Source organism: Durio zibethinus, chromosome 26 (genome assembly GCF_047325235.1).
Source record: "Durio zibethinus cultivar Kanyao isolate XHJ-2024 chromosome 26, ASM4732523v1, whole genome shotgun sequence".
NCBI lineage: Eukaryota > Viridiplantae > Streptophyta > Magnoliopsida > Malvales > Malvaceae > Durio > Durio zibethinus.
In genome coordinates this window covers 3367224-3384656 of record NC_143187.1, presented here as the reverse complement: position 1 = coordinate 3384656, position 17433 = coordinate 3367224, and the positions used below count along the sequence as shown (strand labels likewise).

General features: G+C 29.9%; 2 protein-coding genes across 2 annotated transcripts; both read right to left on the bottom strand.

Moving 5' to 3' along the window:
• Positions 1–7507: 7507 nt before the first annotated feature.
• On the bottom strand, positions 7508–8334 carry LOC149511146 (uncharacterized). The gene is made up of 2 exons (XM_089755778.1): positions 7945–8334; positions 7508–7816 (listed from the first exon to the last, which is right to left on the bottom strand). Exons 1-2 carry the CDS (start codon positions 8225–8227, stop codon positions 7752–7754), a joined length of 348 nt encoding a protein of 115 aa, XP_089611904.1. The 5' UTR covers positions 8228–8334; the 3' UTR covers positions 7508–7751.
• Positions 8335–11967: 3633 nt separating this feature from the next.
• On the bottom strand, positions 11968–15881 carry LOC149511145 (uncharacterized). Its single transcript, XM_089755116.1, has 5 exons — positions 15809–15881; positions 15493–15716; positions 14066–14197; positions 12195–12230; positions 11968–12033 (listed from the first exon to the last, which is right to left on the bottom strand). Exons 1-5 carry the CDS (start codon positions 15879–15881, stop codon positions 11968–11970), a joined length of 531 nt encoding a protein of 176 aa, XP_089611242.1.
• Positions 15882–17433: the final 1552 nt, after the last annotated feature.

Here is a 17433-nt window from a genome sequence, read left to right as displayed (position 1 = left end):
GCTTAAGTGCCATCAATGCAGCGTAACTTACAATGCCCCATAGCCCTAATAATGGAACCCATGACTCATTTCTTCCACGATACAAGAAGGGCACACGAGGCATCCAAGGTGCCATCCATTCGATTTCATCTCCAGTAATCCTTCGTAAGAAAATGACCCATTTTTCTTTAGTCTTTAATGTCGGCCATTGGCTTTTGTAAAACTCTTCGAGTGGTGCCTTATTTCGAAGATATGGTTTCAAAAATGCACTCTTCTCACATTTGAAATGACTTCTGACCCATACGTATAATAAAGATGCACATCCTATGAATCGTCCTTTCCCATTTCGTCGACAGAAATTCAATGACCTGATGGTTTCGGCTAGGATTGCTGGAGTAAGATTAATTGCTTGGGTTTTAATTTGCTCAAAAATGTCTACCACAGTTATCTCAATGTAACCCAAAGTCTTCGAAAAGATTACCATGCCATACAATGCTAGAGCAAACACATCCATACCTTGATCATTATCCAAATGCTCCTGAATGAAATTTCAGAGAAAGTCTCAACGAATGCCGAGATGTTCACCTTTAGACTTTACAAAGGAACCAATGGTTTCTACTTTAACCTCCATAAGCTTGGCTAACTTTTTACGATAACCTGATTTTGGTTTTCGGGTAAATACTTTATCTAGACATTATAGTTCTATCCCGAGCAAAATCGAATACTCCTCGATGGTTGGCACCAAATCTTCCTGATTAAAAGTGAAGCATCTATAGGATGGATCCCAAAACTGTATAGCTGCTTTGACCAGCTGTTCATCAACCACTACTGAAATGAGGGATGCAATCTGCCCATACTTTTTGCAAAAGCTTTCTTTTCTTTCCTCACTTAACTGACCCCAGACAGCAGCTAACTCTTTTAAATCATTCTGTGTGAGATCTAAATGCACTTTTTCGGGTAACTCAGACACATAACTGGTAGGCAAACAATCTCCGTTCTTTTGTTGAGCCTATTTCGACCAAACATGTACTTCATTATACGACTCACATGGCACACTGACTGAGGATGAGCAAATCTGTAGTTCTATGAGATCCATGAAAACTTCTTAGGAGAAATGTCCAAATATCTCGATGCAAAACTGTATGATATGATTAATGTAACAAAATTGAGTTAGTGTGAGGATGTGGTTTAAAAAATATTTTTTTTTTAGTTTTTTTTTTATGTTTTGAGATTTTTTGTTTTGTTTTGTTTTATATTATACACAACTTTTATTCTTAGGTACTTCCTACAAGAGGATGGACAAGGCTCTACATAAGGCTGGTTTCTTAGGCTTATTATATGCTGGGTTTGGATTGACAGGGTATAAAGGTTTCCAAATTGTTCCTCACTGTCGTCCATGTTGGACTAGTAAGGTACCCCAATCCTCACCCATTACAGGCTACAAACGGAAAAGGGTTCAATTCGAGTAGAAGTATTTCGCTTGCCATTGCGGAGGTTATCACCTCACGAGGGCATAGGTGCTTTACTTCCTCCTATAAATGACGAAGCCCGGGTATAGAGCTCATGTATGAGATGCATCGTGCCATTGTGTGCAAATATATCCTAATTTATTGAGAGCAATATATACAAAAAAATAAAACATAAGAGGCATAGTAAAAGAAATATGTGTAAGTTTTTTTTTTGTTTTTTTATTTATTTTTGATTTGTTTTGTTTTGTTTTATTTTTTTTTTACTAAAAATGAAGAATAAAAATTTAAGAAATTGATTAAGACTATTTAAATCAAAATTTGAGGATAACAAGTAGTTAATTTTGGCCTGACTCTCGAAAATAAAAGGCATCCCCAGCGGAGTCGTCAAGCTGTCGTAACGGTTTTGTGTCCGCCCAACGAATTTGGAAACGAAATAAAAAAAATAACAGAGTCGCCACCAATCTTTTTTGGCTAGGTGCGATTGGCCACCTATTAAAACATATCTTTTTAATAAAATTTTAAAATTAATTAAAATTTATTAAAAAGATAATTTTAGGGTTTGCGCAACTATCTGGGTTCAGGAGTCGGTTACGTGTGGAGAAGGATTAGCACCCCCACAGCGCCCGTTAAAAATGGTACCAAGTAACAACGTGTTATCCTTTGATTTTGATACAAACAGTCTTATTTTCAGTATTCGAAAATAATTTTCTTGATTTTTTATTATTATTATTTTTTAAAAAATTATTCTCGAGAAAAATAAATCAAAACCTTTTTATTAAAATAATTCTTAAAATGTTCTAGTATGTTGGTAACATTAAAAGAACTCTTTCTCACCTAAAGATTTCTTAAAGCATCTCTACTCGGAATACTTTTAGAATCTCATCTTTGGAGGCTCGAATTTATTTTTCGTAAGAAAATGCCATGTTAAAAAAAATTTATTCTCGAGAAAAATAAATTAAAACCTTTTTATTGAAATAATTCTTAAAATGTTTCAGTACGTTGGTAATATTAAAAGAACTCTTTCTCACCTAGAGATTTCTTAAAGCATCTCTACTCGCAATACTTCTAGAATCTCATCTTTGGGAGGTCTAAATTTACTTTTCGTAAAAAATTATGTCATGTATGCAATGCAAAAAATAACATGTTGATGCACACATTTTATTCTTTTTCAAAAATTTTATTAATTGTTTTATTAATTTTTTTAATTTTAATTAAAATTTTGAAGAAAAAAAGAAATTTAATTATATTGAAGATTTTCTATAAATATTCCAATACGCTGATAATATTTTATAAAAAATCTTTTCACCTAGAGATTTCTTAAAGCATCTCTACTCGAAATACTTTTAGAATCTCATCATTGGATTAAATTTCTTTTCTTCCTATTTTTATTACTTATATTTTTAATTTATTAATCAATTTTTATTTATTATTTAAAAAAAAAAATCTTTACTGTATTGAAAATTTTTTATAAATACTCCAATACGCTGGTAGTACTTAAAAAAAATCTTCTCACCTAGAAATTTCGTAGGCATCACTACTCGGAATACCTTTGAATCTCATCGTCGGATAAAAATTTCCTTTTCTCTTATTTTTTATTAGTTTAGTATTATTATTAAATTTATTTTTATATTATTGTTTTTAAAGTTTATTAACATAATTACAAAAAAAAAATTTAACCACAATTTCATCAATTAGTCTAACAAATATAGATATTTTAATACGCATAAATATTAATAAAATAATATATAAAAATAAGAAAAATTCAAAAAAAAAATTTTTTTTACCTGAACCGGACCGGTCAACGGTCCGATCAATGCCCAGTTAGGTCCGACGGTTCGGCACGATCTGGTTGGTTCAGCGGTTCGATACCGATTTGGTTTGGTTTGGACGGTTCGATTCCAGTTCAGTCAAACCGATTAGAGCTGATGAAGGAAACGGGTCGCGGGTTGATACGCGAACCCCAGGTTGCTTTTAATTTTTTCTATAAATAACTTGAAATTTTTTTTTTGTTCATTTGGTCCTGTTTTCAGAAAAAAAAATGAGAGAGAGAGAGAGAGGGCTCTGGGAGAGAGGTTCGACCGATCGTCGTCCGGCCGTCGGATCGCCGTGTCGACCGTCGCCTGGTCCACCGTCGGCGGTGGTCGTCGGTGATAGAAAAATGGTCAGAAGTTCACGAAGACTCCTCGAGACGCCCTCTTTTCAGATCCGATCTCTTTTTCACCGGAAACAGCCCCGATCAACGTAGATCGGGGCTCAAAGTTTCTGTTTTCAAAATTTTTTTTGTTTGTTTTGTTGAAACAAGATTGATGCAATTTTTTTGCTTTTGCAGGTAGCTTCGGCGCTGGGTTCCTCTCTGTGGGGAGAACTGTGTTGTTTTTTTTTTTTGTAGATCTGTTTTCGGTTTGGTTGTTTTGGGGGGTTTGCGTGAAACTGAGTTTTTTACCCGTAGGAATGGGGGTCTGTTTGGGGTTGAATGGGGATTCCAGAGGGAGATTGAAGGGGATTTCAGCCAGCTTTTTCTCTAGCTTCAAGGGGAAATGGCTGGAGATTTTTAAAGGCTTCAATTAGGGGGATCTAGGTGGCTGTAGGGTAGTTGGTTGGTGGCTGTAGGGTGACTGGTAGGGTAGTTGGTCGGGGGCTGGCGACAGCGACGCCGTACCAACTCCCTGACTTCTGTCTTATTTTGTTTCTTTTGTTTGTTTACTTTTTTTGTTTTTTTTTGTTTTGTTTATTAATAATTTTTTTATTAAAAATATTATTATTATTATTAAAACAGTATATCCGGATAAAATCGTTGTCTACAATAATAATAATAATTGTCTTAAATGTGCTTGTTTGTGTCACGGGGATTTTGTAAAAGTTTACTTAATGCTCTCTCAATCACTCCAAGTGGGACATATTGGGTGTACGTTATCTTATTCAAATTTTTAAAAATTTTATATTTAAATATGCCTTTAATTTTTTTGTTAAAAATGATATAAATCATTAAAAATCTCCGTATAAACCAGAAAAACAAACATGCAAGAAAAAACAAACAGAGAGTTTAGATTTCAAAGTGATCTAAACGAGGCTTGAGGATCAAAACATAGCATACACAAGCAACTGCAACCAAGGCATATGCCAAAATGCCAACTCTAAACTATCTTACGGATTTGGCAATATATATATATATATATATATATATATATATTAAGGATTGATGCGAACCGTGACACCTGACGGGCTACCTGTAACCCGTAGAACTACCGATCCACAGGAGAACATAAAACCATGCACATTACGTGACGTAGCCTGGAAGAGGTGTCTGGTAACCATGCGTTTTGAATGCCCCATTTTCTCCAACTTGCTACTATCTTTTTCCCATGATTTAGTCACCAAGCTTTTGTTTATAGCACGCTATGAAATTCTTACAGAACTTTATGCATGATTAATGACAAGCAAATTTAAATTTGGGAACATGAGTCTGACCCTCCAAATAACAAATCATCAGTGGAAAGCAGACAAATCATTAGTCTTTGGTGACATAGAGTCATATTTATTATATAAACAGAAGTTATAGCCCTAATAGTTTTACATTCAGATTAACCCGAATATTTGACGGGCCTTATTCATTCGTTCCTTCACAGAGGAGGTAAGGAGCAGCAGCTGTTAACATAATTTTGACAGTGTCATTATTTTAAATACATTAATTGGGATTAACTCAAATATATTCAATAGGGCTTTATTCATTCACGAACGATCTCTTATCTGGTAATTGATCAGTTGTTTCCGGCGCATTTCTTTGAGCAATCATCCAAACACCATCCAACTTTCTCCTCCGCTAAGGAATTTAAACCAAATGATTAAAAAAATGAGTTTATTCTTGTGTCTACTTAAAAGGGGGAGAGAAAATAAATAGTTACCGGGATTTTCTTTGGTGCTGATATCTGAGCACAATGCGGCAGCACAACCAAGCCTGCAGAAGGCTTGGTGTCTTGGATAGTGCTCACAGTAGAATCGGAGGGAAGGATACAGTCCTTGAAGCAGTTGACAGCGCAAAATCTACCTTCGTATTGAATGGCGCACGGAATGAAACAATTCACGTAGGACAAGGCTATAGGACCTAGTTGAGCTATGGACTGCCCAACTAGAATCCCAAATACCAAACAAACCATAAAGACCGACTATGCTCCTCTTTCCTCCATTTTTCTTTGCTTTCCTTTTCCTTTTGTTTGCAATAAGAAAGTATGTAGATGGAAATCTTGGTGGCTCTAATTTCTATTGTACGAGAGACGTTTATATAGATTTTAACTGGTTGGCATTGCATGTGCTCCATTACGGTTATGCTTACAAATGAAATTTGGTAAGCTCACAATATATCAATGGAGCATGAGATATAATGATATTTCATGAAAATTTACAAAAGTAATAACAAAAAATTTTTAAGAATTAAGAAAAAGGGTAAAATATTAACAAGTGAATAGTAAAAAAGATATAAATTTAGTTTTACTTATTTTATTTATCTAATAAATAAAAAGAATATTATATATTTCATAGTCTTCATTGTTTACAAATGATATTATACTAAAACAATCATAATATTTCATAGTTCAACTATTTTAAACAATAAAATTTTACTTTAACATTCTAGTAAAAATGATAGAGGTGAATGTTAATTACAATTTTAATTTAGTTAGATTGAAATTCGTATCATTAAATTCGAACAAAATAGTATGTTTCTATGTCAATATAATGAGTGATGACATGTTGTGGTCTTATTTTTCAAGACTTTTTAGAGAAATAATTATTTTTCTGTTCGACTAAGTATCTTCCAAAAGTTTCATTATTTTAACTTCAATATTTTATTTATTTAATGATATAGGAAAAAAATTCAAGAGAAATATGAAATATGATATCATTAGATTTATAAAAAAAATATAGATATTACTAAAAGTAAGAAAAAAATTAAGAAATATATTTTAAAATGAGTTTTTTAAGTAAGAATTAATTAAACAAATAAAAGTTGTGCTAAAAAAACAATAAATGTTGATCTTTCATTGAACTATTGAACAATTTCACAAACTCTACCTTAATGAAATGAAAATTTGAATTTTTCAAAATCTCTCATTCAAATTTCGAGCATTGTGAAAATTCTATTTTTATTTTGCAAAATATAATTTTATGATTTTAATTTCTTTGATTGAAATTTATTCCACCTACAAAATAATTAATAGGTCAAATCCACAAGCCATATGTGGCAAGTTACTACACTAATTACCACTATCTGGGAAGGAACCAGAGTAAAATATTACAATTTTACACTAAATTTTGACCATTGATATTTCTTTAATCCAATGGTCCGGAATCAATGGTCCCGAGATAGTCAACTAATCGCCCACATTAATGAAAGTCAATTATACCTACCTGGCAATCCTCTCTCTCATGATCTTACTCTTTTCCCATTTTTACTCTTTCCATAATTCTCGCTTTTTTTTTTTTTTTTTCAACAATCACGTAATTTTTTAATAGAGTGCTAAAATTAAAATTCCAATTCCGTGAAAAAATACCTATTCCTTTTTATTCCTCTATCTCACATGTGCTTATGATCAAAAATTTTCATTTGTTCTTCATATTCTCCATGTTGATATGAATGCAATCCATCCACTTAAAACAGACCATTTGTCCCGCCTTTTCCCTCTTATTAACATGGGATTGGAGTTATTGATTAATTACTACAAAGCCCAAGATTATTTTCTAACAATTTTTTTCACGGTAATTTATGCACTTTTTAAAAAGTTCTTAAAATGTGAATTGGGGCAATTTTATGGAAGCAATCATGAATTACTGTTATGGCCAATCTTCCGGATTTTTGTTTCTTCTGTTTTCCTAGATGATGAAGAAAATGAAAATAGTTTTAAACAAAATAAGGAAAAATAAAATATGTGCAATGATCTTCGAAAATAAAGTAGAGAACCAGGGCACGGGTAAGGAGGAAAAATAAAATATGTGCAATGAATTAATTAATGTTCTCTATTATTCATTAAACGAAACCAAAAGCAAAGGAAAATCAAACAATCATATACTTGAAAGTTAAAATTACGATTGCATAAATAAAAGAGTACGTTTCTCTTTTTTGGTGCAATGGAAAAACAATTATACAACTCCAATCCAACAATATAATTAAAACTTTATTTTCAACCCAAACACTTGAGCTGTCTAGGTGACTCAATAACATTTTACTTCATTCTGGGTACTTTTAGTTCCACTTATTTACTGTTCAACGGTGATAAAAAAAAAAAAAAAAAAAAAAGAAGAAAGGAGCGCCTAGTTGTTCTTCTGCTTGCAAGTGTCATAGCAGGAACCAACAAAGTTTTCGACTTTCTCAGCATCTGCAAAATCAGAAAGAGAAAAAAAACCCATAAAAATATTGTTTGAAGGAAATTAAATGGAGAAAAGAATTGCTATAATTCTTAGATTTAAAAATGTAGGGTATAAAGATAGATTTTAGTGTTTTTACCAGTAGGATTGTGAGCATTGACCATGGAGGTTGCACAATCGCTTGTACAATTATAGACAACTTCTGAGGGATTAAGTTCGCAGCCTACCATGCAGAGACCAACACAAAGTGCAATGCGGGCAGGAATGAGGCGAATCACGCACTTGACAAGACACATTTTAGCACAGAGTTTTTTCGAGGTAGCTGGATGAACATCTGCTAACTCACCTCGCCCATAAGTTAGAACAACCATCATCAACACCATCATGTTCACCATCATTCTCTTTGAACCAATCCCCTCCATCACTCCACTCAATACTCTCTGTCTCAGAGTCTCCTTCACTCTTGATTTTGCTAATGTTTTTGTTTGCTGTAAGTCTGTTGAAGGCTTGAACAGAGTACATATTTATAGGGTTGAAGCAATTTATTTGCAGGACTAAATGGTGAAATAGTGAGTTAATAGGAGTAAATTTTTTTTTTTTTTTGGTAATGCAGTCCCATTTCATAGAAGGTAATTATAATTTTCATTTGCAGGATTAAATGATGAAATACTGAGGTAATAGGACTACATCCACATGGCACATCCAGGAATTAACTGATTTTGGATAGGATTTTTACCACTTAGGCAAAACAAATAAAATTTAGTTTTAATTGGATTAAAAGGAGTATTGATGGGTTTATGTTTGAGTTTGGGTTAACATTACATGATTCAAAAATTTATGTTGCAAATTGTACATATATTTTTTTTGAAATATTAATTTATACATTTTTTGAAAATTAAAATGTCAAATGTATAATTAACTCTACACCGCATTGTTAAAAGAAATTAATGAATGAGAATCTAATCCCAAGAGCCAAATATAAAGAAGTTACTGTCGAATCATAAGAAGACAAAATCATTCACTTGTAAATCCAAATAGTTTAAATAAATAAATAAATAATAAATATTTCTTTTCTTTATTTGGTAAGGGTTTAGGGACATTCTATATTTGAGAAACAGCCAGACATGTATTACATACAATACTATATTCAGAACATAATATGAGGCAGTAAAATTATATTAGGCATGCAGTCAGGTTGCTTTCCTTTCTAGCAAATACATACATATATACATATACATATATATATATATGTATATGTATATATATGTTGTAGACATTTGATTTTATTCAAATTCAGAAATGGGCCTCAGTTTCATTTCTGTAGATATTGAGCCCAAAATTCATGTCAACTAGGCTTAAAATCCAAAATTTACCTTTAGCCCAAAATCCAGATAAAGGATCAAACTTTGACTAATAATAATAATAATTATTATTATTATTATTATTAATTAATTAAAAAAAGGAGAGCCCGTGGCTGTGGGTGCCGTGCACCGCACTGGCACCCACGAGCCCCCTCTGACTGTAGCCTTTCACACTAGGAGCATCACTAGGCTCACCCTTCCTTTTCAACAACGGCAGGTAGGGCAAAGTCTCCAAGAAACATGGTCTAAGCTAAAATGAAAAAAAGGACAAAAAATAAACAGAAGTCACATCAGGTGTCACCGCCCTGGCAGTGTGAAGGCTGCCAACGACACGTTGAACACCCCAAAAATCATAGAAATCCTGAATTTCGTCATTCTTCCCAGCTCTATAAATTTAGAGCTTAAGCACCACGAAAAGCAAGGAGAAAAGAGGGATAACCTCCGTTAAAAAAAAAAAAAAAAAAACAAAAAAAGAAACCTTTACTAAAAAAACCATTTCCCTAACCTGCCAAAAAAAAAAAAAAACCCAAAATCCATATTCTGTGGAGTGGGGAACCAACCCCAGAAAAAGAAACAAATAAAAAAAAAAAAACCAAAGAAAAGAGGGATGTGGTCGAAAGTTTACAGGCTGATTTAGGAGTTTCTAGGTGATTTCAAAGAAAAAGAAGGTTAGAACGAGAATCGAGAGTTTGAAAGGAGTTTGTGGGTGGCTTTGGAAGTTTTCAGGCAACTGACATGGCGACCAGTGACTAGTTACAGAAACGGACCACGGCAGCTACGAGCCATTTTCCTGGGGATAGCCCAAAGTTTTTTGGTTGAGCTTGAAGTTTTTTTTTTTTAAAAGGAAGGCTGAAATGGTTTGATAAAAAACGTTGGGTTTTTATAGTTAAAAAAAAAAAGGTTAGAATCGAAACGATGCCATTTTGGGAGTGGGACGATCATCGCGAACCCGAGACCCGACTTGAAGATTAGCGCGACCTAACTCGAAGATGCTGCAGCTGACCAGCATTGACCAATCTGACTGAACCGACGTCGAACTGGTTTGAATTGCAAAAAAGGGTTCTAGACTGGCAGACCGACCTTGAACTGTACCGCACTATTGATACAGTTGTCTGATTAAGTTTAATTTTTTTTTAATTTTTAATATTATTTTTAATAATTTTAATAATATTATTAGTTATGTATTTTTAAAATTTTAAATTTGTTAAAATAAATATTTATTTTATTTATATTTTTATAATAATAATAATAAAAGTGAAAACAAAAAATAAGCGAAGATAAACAATGAATTCTTGATAATTTAGTTAAAAAATTAAAATAAATCTCATAAAATAATATAATAAATAGCACCTAAAGAAAATAATACTAACAATAATTAAAAAAATGAAATTGATTTCTAAATTTTTGATATTTTTAAAATTGGAAAATAAAAAAATAACCAAAAATAAATAAAAATAATGAAAAAATGTAAAAAAAGAAATTTTTATTTGAAATTGAGATTTTAAAATATTCAGAGTAATAATACGTTAATAATTTCTAAGTAAGAAAATTAGTTTTTTAAGTATTATCAACACATTAAAATATTTATAAAAAATTTTTAATATAATAAAAATATTTTTTATTAAATAAAAATAAAAATTAACTAAACAATTATTAAATAAAATAAAAATTAATTTAAAAAATAATAAAAATGATGAAAAATAAATTTTTTGTCCGATTATGGAGATTTAAGGTATTAAGAATAGTGATATTTTAAAAATTTCTACGTGAGAATTTTTTTTTTAATATTACTAATGTATCAGACTATTTATAAAAAATTTTCTTTCCTTAATAATAATAATAATAATAAATAAAAAATAATTAAAAAAATAAAATATGTGCATCAATGTATTATCATTCACATTATATGCATGATATTATTTTTATGAAAAATAAATACGAGCTTTCAAGGATGGGATTCTATGAAATTCTGAGTAGTGATTCATAAAAAATCCTTAAGTGAGAAAAATTCTTATAATGTTACCAACGTATTGAAATATTTTAAGAGTTTTTTCAATAACAAGGTTTTAATTTATTTTTTTTAAATAAACATGATTAATCTTTTTAAAAAATAATTTAAAAAAGGGGTGAAATAACAAAAGTGGAGATGAAAATAAGTTTATAAAGATAGTCAAGGGAATTATTTTTTAAATACCAAAATTAAGACTATTTTGTTAAAATTAAAAGATAACAAATAATTAATTAGTGTTGTTTTTTAAGTTATGTTGTGGGGATACTAATCATTTCCCATGCGTAACCAACTCTCAAACCCAAACTATTTTTGCAGACTAAAAAATTATCTTTTTAATAAATTTTAAAATTTTATTAAGAAGTTATGTTTTAATAGGTAACCAATCGCACATAACCAAAAAAAATTAGTGGCAACTCCTTGTGTTTTTAAATTCGTCTAGTGATTTCAAAACTATTACAACAGCTTGACAACTCCACTAAGAATGTTGTTTTTCAGAGTCAGGCCAAAAATTAATTATGAATTATCTTTAATTTTCATTTAATGATTTTAATCGGTATTTAACATTAATTCCCTTGATTTTGAATTTGTCTAAAAAAACAAAAAATACTATAAAACTATAAAACCAAAAAAAGACAATAATGATAATAATAATGATAATGAATAAAAAAATCATTTGCATCTCTTTTTAATTATTTTATTCTTTCGTGTATATTATTCTCAATAAATTATAGGACATTTGTGTTAATTTCCTTCTCACATTCTATAACACTTTGCATCTCATGCATAAGCTCTATATTAGAGCTCTATCTCTTATAAGAAGAAGTAAAATATCTATGCTCTCGTGAGATGATAACTTCTACAATGACAAGTAAAATACTTCCACTCAAATTGAATCATTTTCATTTGTAGCTTGTAATAGGTGAAAATTGAGGTGCCTTACTAGTTTAACACAAATGACAGTGAGGAACAATTTGAGAATCTTTAGACGGGTATCGATCCAAACCAAGCATATAATACCCATAGGAAACCAACCTTAGATAGAGTCTTGCCAATCTGATTGTAAAAGGCACCAAAGTTTAATGCAAATGGGGAACATTTCGTAACAATTCCAAAACACGCAAAATAAAAAATTATGTGTTTCGAACAAACAAAAAAAAAGAGCAAAAAAAAAAAAAAACCAAAAACCAAAAAAAAGAGGAATTTTTGTTACAAAACAAAATTCACAAAAAAAAGGGAGCATTTTTTTTAGAATACAACAATATCAAGGGATTAGCAAAAAAGGGCTATTATTTAGTTTGGTTATGTTACACCCTAACTGCTTATGACTAAGGGAAAATTAGTTTTTTTTTTTTTTCTAATATGAAATCACATTCTTGTACTAACTCGATTTTCTTTCCTTTTTGCTCTTTTTCTTTCTCTTTTGCATAAACCACATCATGCAATTTTTCATTGAGATATTTGCTCTAAGACACTTTTATTCTAAGAATCTCTTTTCATGGATCCCATAGAACTATAGATTTATTTATCATCTGTGAGTATCCTATGTGAGTCATATAATGAGGTGTATATTTGGTTAAAGGAAGCTCAACAAAAAAATGGAGATTGTTTACCTACCGATTATATATCAGGATTGCCTAAAAATATGCATTTGGATCTCACAAAGAATAATTTAAAAGATTTATCTATTATCTAGGGTCAATTAAGTGATGAGATAAAGAAAAGATTTGTGAAAAGTATGGACATATTGCATCTCTAATTTCAGTGATAATTGAGAAATAGTTGATCAAAGTGGTTATATAGTTTTGGAATCCATCCTATAGATGTTCCACTTTTAACCAAGAGGATTTGATGTCGACCATCGAATAAAAATTATTAAATAAAATAAAAATTAATTAAAAATAATAAAAATGATGGAAATTTTTTTTGTTGTTTGATTATGAGATTTTAAGGTATTTTAAGTAGTAATATCTTAAAAACTTTTAAGTGAAAAGAATTTTTAAAAATATTACCGACGTATTTGAGTATTTATAAAAAATTTTCTTTCCTTCAAAAAAAAAATGGTAATAATAATAATAAAAAACAACAAATAAAATTAAAAAAAATGTGTGCATCAATATATTGTCATTCCTATTGCATGCATGGTATTTTTTTTTTATGAAAAATAAATATGAGCCATCGAAGATGAAATTTTACGAAAATCCAAGTAGTAATTTCTAAGAAATCCTTAAGTGAGAAAATTTCTTTCAATATTATTAACGTACTGAAACATTTTCAAATTTTTTTCAATAACAAGATTTTATTTATTTTTCTTAAATAAACTGGATTAATCTTTTATAAAAAATAATAAAAAAAAGAAAAGGGGGTGAAATAACAAAAGTGGACATGAAAATAAGTTTATAAAGATAGCCAAGAGAATTATTTTTTAAATACCAAAATTAAAATTTTTTTGTTAAAATTAAAAGATAATACATAATTAACTAGTACCGTTTTTTAACGAGTACTATAAGGTGTTAATCATTCTTCACGCGTAATTAACTCTCGAACATAAATTATTTTCATAAATCCAAAAATTATTTTGTAATAAATTTTAATTAATTTTAAAATTTTATTAAAAAATAAGTTTTAATAAATGACTAATCATACTAAATAAAAAAAAATTAATGACAATTCTTTATATTTTTAAAGTCACTTAACGATCTCAAAACAGTTATGATATATATATATATATATATATATTCAGGTTGTTTGAAATAGCTTTTATAATTAATAATCTTTAGTATTGAGAATTTTAAACATGAAGGCCAGGGGAAAAGGAGTGACCAGTCGCAATGATTGTCATGGCGATCGTGATGTTTTTCATTGTTGGGCACACAGTTGCAGTGTTAGACCAGCAATGCTTCGATGGCTGCTTGTTTGGTTGCGATGCGCCACCGCCACGATTGAAACAATGCATCCACCAATGCTACATACGATGCTCTCATGACGGCACCGCTACTGATAGCAGGAAGGTCTATGGGCGACTGCTAAAACATTGATTAATTTTCATCAACGGGTAATAAATATATATAGATGTAGAATCCGACAAGTACTGCCATGAATTTTAATGTAATAAACACAAGATCATCAACGACTGTGCTCTTAATAAAATGCAAGTGATCTTAGTTTTAAATTGCAATTAATCCCACCACATACGATTTCGACTTTTCTTTTTTTTTTTAACGACAAAGGATTCATGAGTTTTATTTAATATATATTTATTGATTTAAATAAATTTATTTATTACGAATCAATTGAATTTATACAAAATTACTTTCTCACTTTTTTAATATGTTCAAATCTAAATAATAAAAAGATAAGTATAATCTCTTTGTCCTAAATAACCTAATAATTTAAAATATAATATAGTGATATAACATGAACACGATATAAAAATAAAAAATAAAAGTGATATAATTTAAAATTTTAATAATAATTATATATAATTTTAATAAAATAAAAAAATATATTTTATATTTTCGTATTGATACGAATTATAAAACGTAATTTTTATATAAAACACGATATATATATTCGAATTTCAATATTTTACACGACACGAATACATGAATCGTTAAATATAACCCAAAACATCAATTGGTGTTTTGGCTTTTTTTACCTTTTCTTTCCTTTGCTTCCCTTTAATTTCAAAATTCACGTATATATATGCCAGAATTTTGTTATTCATTGGAAAGGGTTAAATATCATATGATTTTTTTTTCTTTTTTGTATTTAAGATCTTTTAAGATATTGTTAAAGTAGGTTTTTATTTTTACTTTTATTCCATTATTTTCTTTTTAACTTTCATAAAATTTGTTATTAATTAGTAAAAAAAGGATAAAGTATGAAATCATAAGTTATATTAAAAATTAGGTATAAATAATTAAATATAAATCAAATTCTAACTATTATTTCTTCTATAAAAGTACCATTATACATTCTAGATGAACTTAAAACTTATTTTTCAAAAGAATTTAAACTAAAAATTTTAATTCATCCAAATATTAATTTTTTTACTGTTGAAAAAAATTACATAATAAAGTAACAGCCAAATCGAATTTTTTATAAACCTTTTTTTATGATAAATAGAATTTTTATAAACCAATGGGTTTTTTACTCCGATCAATTTGAATAGATAATTATAATTAATTAATTATAATTTAAAATTATATAAGATTTATCAAAAATTTTTATAAACCTCTCCCATGATTCCCACTAGCTTATCTATTTCTGCAAAAATCTGCCAATGTTTCCATGGTCTGGCGTTCTTGTTACATACGCAGCTGACTTTTACTTCGGAGTCCGATTCCATGACTAATGCACCCTTTTTAAGCCAAGGTAATGAAGAAAACATTTGGAGTGCAGTCTTGATGGCCAATATTTCCGCCATATTGGATTCCTGATCCCCAAGAGGACCGTAGAATAAACCTCTAATGTTCCCTTCATAATCTCTAAGAACTCCACCGCACCCTGCTTTTCCTGGTTTATTTCTAGCAGATCCATCTACGTTAAATTTCAATACGCTTTCTCCTGGACACCTCCACCTAACTCCCTCTCTAACGTTTAATTTGTATGTGCGCTATTTCTCCCCATACCTTTTGGGCTCAGCCACCATACTGCTTCATTCACTACAGCACCTCCTTCTTTTGCCTTGACCCATGTAGACATCCAATTTGGTCCAGGTCCAGATTAATTGGGTCTGGTCTAAATGGGTAAGTTTATTTATTTATTTATTTATTTATTTATTTTATTTTTATTTATATATATTTAGGTATTTATGTATTTATTAATATGTAGATATTTTTATTATTATTTTTTTTCTTTTTTCTTGTTAATATTTATGTATATCAGATTATGTATTATGTATTATTTAATTTTAATTATTTGTTAATTTTTTTTATTTATCTTATTATTTTCTTTTGATTTTTTGTATTTTTTTTGTATTTCTTTTTTTGATTTACTTGGCAGGAGATTGGATTGGGATTCAATCAGAAGAGTTCAGATTGGATTCAAAGATTGAATCCCCGTCTAAAGAGGAATTGGGATTGATCAGAAACTCCTGATCAATCCCTATAAAAAGGACCCTCTGGAACAGAATAGGATACAAAGAAAATCAGTGAGCAAAAAGCTACTGATTCGAGAGAAAAGAGGCGTATAGAAGAGTATAGAAGGCTAAGAAAAGGGCAGAAATTTTTTGAAGATTTTTGGTGATTTTTTTTTGGGAATTTTTGGAAAATTTCAGATTTTGGTTGAATTTTTCGGGCGAAAGTTGCATTTTTCGACCAAAATTTCGGCAACTTTGAAGTTTTCGGAGAGCTGCCCAGTTTTCGGTGAAGGATCCCAGAAACAGACTAACTTTTCGACGAAAAACCCAGAATCCGGTGATTTTTTCCAGAATCCGATGAAAATTCAACCGGAGTTCTTCGATCGTTTTAGAAAGAAGCGAGAGAAAAAAAAAAGAGAGAGAGATGAGAGAAGGTTTCTGTCAAAAAATAGAGGGAAGAGCCTTATATACCCTCCCAAAATGACGTCGTTTTTGCCTTAAGTGACCTAGAGGATCCGCACGTTTTGTCGAGATCCGACCCGACCCGAGCGTCGACCCGTTTTCTGACCCGCGCGTGTCTTCTCCCTCCGAACCGATAGCCGAGCCGAGGTCCCAAGCAGCTCCTCCGAGCCGTTTCTCTTCCTTGAGCCGAGTCGAGTCGCTTTCCCGAGCCGCCCCAGGTTTTTTTTTTGTTTTTATTTATTTATTTATTTTTATTTTTTGTATTTATTTATTTATTTATTAAATTAGGATTATTTAATGTTTTTTTATCTTTATTTTATTTCTATTTTTGGTTTTACTTTTTTTATTTTTATTATTATTATTTTTTATAAAAATCTAAAAAAAAAATAAAAAAGAAGTTTTTGAGGAAAAGTTGAAAGTATCAATTTTCCTTGAAAATCAAAGTTTCCAAAAAATATTTTTGGGAAAAAGTTGAAAGTATCAATTTTTCTTAAAAATAAATTTCCAAAAAATATTTTTGAGGAAAAGTTTAAAGTATCAATTTTCCTTAGAAACAAAGTTTCCAAAAAATATTTTTGGAAAAAAGTTGAAAGTATCAATTTTAAGGGAAAAAGTTGAAAGTATCAATTTTTCTTAAAAATAAATTTCCAAAAAAAAATATTTTTGGGGAAAAGTTGAAAGTATCAATTTTCCTTAAAAATAAATTTCTAAAAA